This window comes from Myotis lucifugus, unplaced genomic scaffold (assembly GCF_000147115.1).
Source record: "Myotis lucifugus unplaced genomic scaffold, Myoluc2.0 scaffold_22, whole genome shotgun sequence".
Taxonomy (NCBI): Eukaryota; Metazoa; Chordata; class Mammalia; order Chiroptera; family Vespertilionidae; genus Myotis; species Myotis lucifugus.
This window is the reverse complement of record NW_005871070.1, coordinates 10,940,051-10,941,844: the sequence shown is the minus strand read 5'-3', so window position 1 is coordinate 10,941,844 and position 1,794 is coordinate 10,940,051. Positions and strand designations below refer to the sequence as shown.

Below are 1,794 nucleotides of genomic sequence, written 5' to 3'. Positions count from 1 at the left end.
CCCTCCCCTCTTGCTCCTGATGCAATGTGGTCTGACCAGGAGAGCCCACCTCCAGCCCACGTGATTGGTTTGGGGCTGAGCATGTGACCTGATGACCAGGCCCAGGACTTTTGCCGTGGTCACTGGGAAGGAGGGGCATTCTGGGGAGAGTGCTGAGCTGGGGGATGTGTGTCTGGCATGGTCTCGGCCCTCAAGTGGAGAGAGCCGACCAGAGAGTGAAGTCAACTGAGAACAGTGCAGATGACTGCTATCGGGGTGTACACCTGAAACTTATGTACTTTTATTAAGCAATGTCACCCCAATAAATTCAACAAAACATGGTGAACCAAGACAAAGTCCTGGTGACAGCATCTGAACACCTGGATCCAACCACCCCTGAACCCAGTGTACCTGTGGGCTTCCTAGTACGTGAGCCAGTGAATCAGTTTTGCTTAAGCTAGTTTGAGCTGGGCCGCTTGCATCCAAAATGCCTTGACTAACACACCAGCTATTTCTATGTTTAAAACAGCGTGGCAAACGCACAGAGCAGGCGCTGCCTCTCCCCCAGCAAGGCCCCGGCTACTAGAGGAAAGCAACGCCCACCCACCTCCCTGGGTAGGGCCCTTGGTGGACGTGGGCCTGGGCCCACTTACCAGCCTCATGGCTACTTTGCACTGCTGGGCATTGCAGGCCCTTCCGGGTGCTGGGCTGCCGCTTGCCGAGACATTGTGATTGTCTGCAAACAGGTCGAGGACCACAGGGTGGTGGGGGTTCCGCTCGTCAATAAGGACCAGGGGCGTGTGGTTCCAGAGGGTGAAGTTCAGGGTCCTGGTGGCGTTGGAAAGGGGTTGCTCGGGAGCCACGATCCTCTCCAGGACGGCTTCCATCAGTTGATCCAGGTCCTTCAGCAAATGCTTGACTTTAGAATACCTGGGTGGGGAGAGGACTGGTCAGGGGGGCGGGGCAGCAGGAACAGCCACTGTAGCCCGGGACCCCCTCGTGCTCCAGCACAGCTGCCACCGTGTGCGAGAATGCCTTGCCCAAGCACGCACTTCTCCACCCACCCGCCCATGCGTGTGCCCACTCACTCCTGTATGCGTGCACCGAGTATTTAGTGAGCACCTACTATGCGCCAGGCACTGTGAAGGTGCAGAGGACAACGCAGAACTGAGGCTGTGGGAGTTGCTGTGACTCCCCCAGCTCACCCACTGATGAGGGCAGAGCTGAGCCTGGGCCCTGGGTGTGTGGGCTGCAGCGGGCATGCTGTTTGTACACGGGGGTGGGGCGTCTGCTGTCCCCCTCCCAGGAGGGGAAGGGGCAGAGGGGCAGGTCTGTGACCCCGAGGTCCCCCTTTCCCGGCAGTGATTTGGGGAACAGGAGCCAGTGTCAGGAGGGAGAAGGTGGATGGGATGTGGGCTGGGCTCCAGTACTTGGTCTCAGCCCCTGGAGGCTCCCACATTGGAACCGTGAGCAGTTCGTGTGGTAGAAATGTGTCCATACCAGGGAGTGCCCCCCCAGTCCCTGTACCCCAGTCACCCCACACCCAACAGATTCAAGACCCAACCCCAGTGTGTGGTCACCAGTGCAGCTGGGGCGGGAGGACTTCCTGCAGGAGAGGCATTAAACCCTCACCCAGGCCCTAGCTGGGTACAAAGGCGTAGGGCAGCCGGTGCTGCCATCCGCCTTGGACATGGACGCTGCCTGCCCCTGGCCGTGAACTGGCCCCTGGGGCGCACAGGAGGGGCTTGGGAAGGTGGAAGGTACGCCGTGGCGGCGAGGGCTGCTGCTACCGCTCGCTGTCCTGGCTGCTGTCGG

The 1,794-nt window shown here is 60.1% G+C and overlaps 1 protein-coding gene across 1 annotated transcript in view; it reads right to left on the bottom strand.

Annotated features, from left to right (window-relative positions):
• SCNN1B (sodium channel epithelial 1 beta subunit) overlaps positions 1–1,794 on the bottom strand; it is an 18,757-nt gene that overhangs the window by 13,852 nt on the left and 3,111 nt on the right. Inside the window, exon 2 of the mRNA XM_023751476.1 lies at positions 633–925. Within this exon, the coding sequence (XP_023607244.1) occupies positions 633–925 (293 nt within the window). The remainder of the gene's footprint in view (positions 1–632; positions 926–1,794) is intronic.